Source organism: Alligator sinensis, unplaced genomic scaffold (genome assembly GCF_000455745.1).
Source record: "Alligator sinensis unplaced genomic scaffold, ASM45574v1 scaffold112_1, whole genome shotgun sequence".
In the NCBI taxonomy this organism is placed as follows: Eukaryota; Metazoa; Chordata; order Crocodylia; family Alligatoridae; genus Alligator; species Alligator sinensis.
In genome coordinates this window covers 1,344,964-1,347,754 of record NW_005841892.1, presented here as the reverse complement: position 1 = coordinate 1,347,754, position 2,791 = coordinate 1,344,964, and the positions used below count along the sequence as shown (strand labels likewise).

General features: G+C 35.8%; 1 protein-coding gene across 3 annotated transcripts in view; it reads left to right on the top strand.

Annotated features, from left to right (window-relative positions):
• Positions 1-2,791, top strand: part of CSMD3 (CUB and Sushi multiple domains 3) — a 1,313,655-nt gene that overhangs the window by 1,230,841 nt on the left and 80,023 nt on the right. For all 3 annotated transcript variants that reach the window (XM_025197227.1, XM_006018073.3, XM_006018072.3), the window contains one exon: positions 1,386-1,559. In XM_025197227.1, coding sequence (XP_025053012.1) covers positions 1,386-1,559 — 174 coding nt within the window. The remainder of the gene's footprint in view (positions 1-1,385; positions 1,560-2,791) is intronic.

Sequence of the window (2,791 nt, the reverse complement as noted above, 5' to 3'; positions counted from 1 at the left end):
GGGGGGGGGTGGTGGGGGGGGGGGGGGGGGGCACATTGTCCCACTGTTCCCTCCATCCTCCTCAGCCAGCACCCTATGCTGCTACCTGCTGGGACCAGGGCTGGGAGCGGGCAGGGGGAGGGCGAGGCAAGGCCACCGGCTCTGGCCTGGTCCCCCTGCTCCGGGCACTACTGCGCTGCTGCCACTGCCCTCTGTCAGGAATGCTCTTGGAGCCCTCTGATTGATTGTTTCAGACAGCCAATCAGTGTGTGAATAAAGCATTATGGACAGACAGACAGACCAAGGCTTTTATAATATTAGAATTTAGTAGTTTAAGATTGAAAACTTTAGTTTGTTTGCAGTCAATAAATGTGTTTATCCTAGAGTTGAAGTAACAAGCATATAAGGAAGAAATCAGTTAATACCATTACTAGGTTAATAACACTTAATTAAATTTAGGAAAAATTAGGAAATAAATGTTATAAAGTACTCCAATTTCAAACTAAATTCTAAAAATTATTGAGCTGTTATTTGGTTTTGTGGTCTAAGCCATACTTTGTATTTTAAATCTATGTTTTAAATTAATCTGGGAGAATTTGGTTTGTAATGTCTCAGCATTGCAGAATATTAGAAGAAATTGTTCAGACATTTTCTGAGTTACTTTTTGATTCACTATCTTTTGTTTCATCATAACCTTTATTATGAACAGGCGTTTTGGTCACAATAGTGAAGGTATATATATTCACAAAATGTTCAGGCAAGGATATTGATACTGGTATGTCCTGTATGCTAATGTGCTCTTCAGCTGTATCCTTCGGGGTCCTCACTCTATACAGAGTTTCACCTGCCCAATGATAAACAAAAATATGTGATTTAGGTGACCAATTATACCTGACATATGAGGTATAGTGAGAATTTGAAAAAAAAATATTTGGAGCAAGTGATTCAAGAATAAGAATATGTTAAGTTTTTTTCACGTAACATTTTAGTTTAACTTTAAAAAAAATGTGTATTTGTCTGAATGGGCATTCTCATTCTATACGGGTTGTTTTCCTTGACTAGTGACTATAACCCAGTCTAAAAATTGTGAAGTTTGATTTTATGTTTGAAAATCTGCTTTTCAAAAAAAAACCAAGCAGGGGGAAGGGGTATTTTTTGTTCGCTTGGTTTTTTGTCACATCTAAGAAATAAGGACATAACCCCACAAAATACTGAGAATTACCTAAACGGTTTTGAACTTGTTTATTTTATATTAAAGTCAAAGGAACTGATGGATCTTTAATGACTCTTAAGAGGGGACTCAGTATTGCATAGGATCAGAACCTTAGCATATACTAGGTTGTTACCCGTTATTACCCAGTGCCATGAAGAGTGATAACAGCATACGTTTGTCACTTTTTTTTTAGCTGTTAGTTGTGGTCATCCTGGTAGTCCAATTTATGGAAGAACGAGCGGAAATGGTTTTAACTTCAATGATGTTGTGACATTCTCTTGTAATACTGGATATATTATGCAAGGGCCAACAAAAGCACAATGTCAGGCTAATAGACAATGGAGTCATCCACCCCCAATATGTAAAGGTATGAATATAAAATGTCAGTAAAATTCATGGAAACACTGAAATATTGAACTGATTCCATCTTCCTTTCTGTACTTTTTATGGATAAAGTAAGTGAAACAGTAATATGGCATTATATGAATCTCTCAACCCATTAACATGGGAGGATGTCTCAGTAGATTATATACAATTAAATATACATTATTTGTAATGAATACAGAACAGGAAAGATTTAAAAAGAATACCTAATAATCCTCCAACATTATCAATATACCTTCTAAATTTTAAGATGCATTTGTATTTGGTTTTTTTTAATCTCTTTTATATTTAATGAATATGAGCATGCTATTGTAAACAATGAAGCATAGAAACTTATGATTTAACTCCATTTTCTTGGAGCAGCCATACCCTGCATTGATTGGGTGGTCAAAAATTTTAAATCCTTGGCTTATGAAATGAGAACATTCATAAATAAGAACTGGAGGGGTCAGAAATGTGTTTGAAGATTTAAAAAGTGCTCCACAAAGAAAAAAGTTGTATTTTTCAGGAAGTCCTGCTGCCATACACACAGAAATAGCATCCAGCTAGTATCCTGAAGCTGAGCCAGTATATTTTGCATTTACTGAAGTATCCTGTAGGCCGTGGGATACTAAAGAGTATTTAAAAAGATAATGTATTAATACTTTTCATGCACTAGGGTAGTTGGATGGGGGGTTTTGAACACAAAGTGTTTGTATTTAGATGTGTTTATTTCTGTAATTCACTAAAATACCCTTTTTATGTATTTTAACCAAATATATTTGGTCTTCAGCCCACCAGCAATAAATTATCACAGTATACTGGTATTCTACAGTAACATACTATACTCCTTATTATATGTTATTGCCTGTGGGTCAGAAGCTAAATAAAAGTATTGATCGCACTGCTTCCTGAAATCTTTTGCACACAGCTATGAAATCTTAAATTGATTCTAGAGTGATCTTTGAAAACCAGGGCTGAGTATATACAGAGGGTCATTGTGAAAGGTACAACTTTTGCTCTGCCTGTAATGTTCATTATCATATAGTTGCATTTTATATTTGTATTCTTAAGTGCTTGCAAGTTGTTCAAATGTCCACTGAACACTGCAACATTCTTGAAAATGGTGTACACCCTCTAAAGGCTCCTTCTGTAGTGAAAAGACCTAACAGTCCTCATAATGATGGGGATGCTATCCATGTTTGCAAAAATGCCTGTGCAGAAGGCATAGAAAAT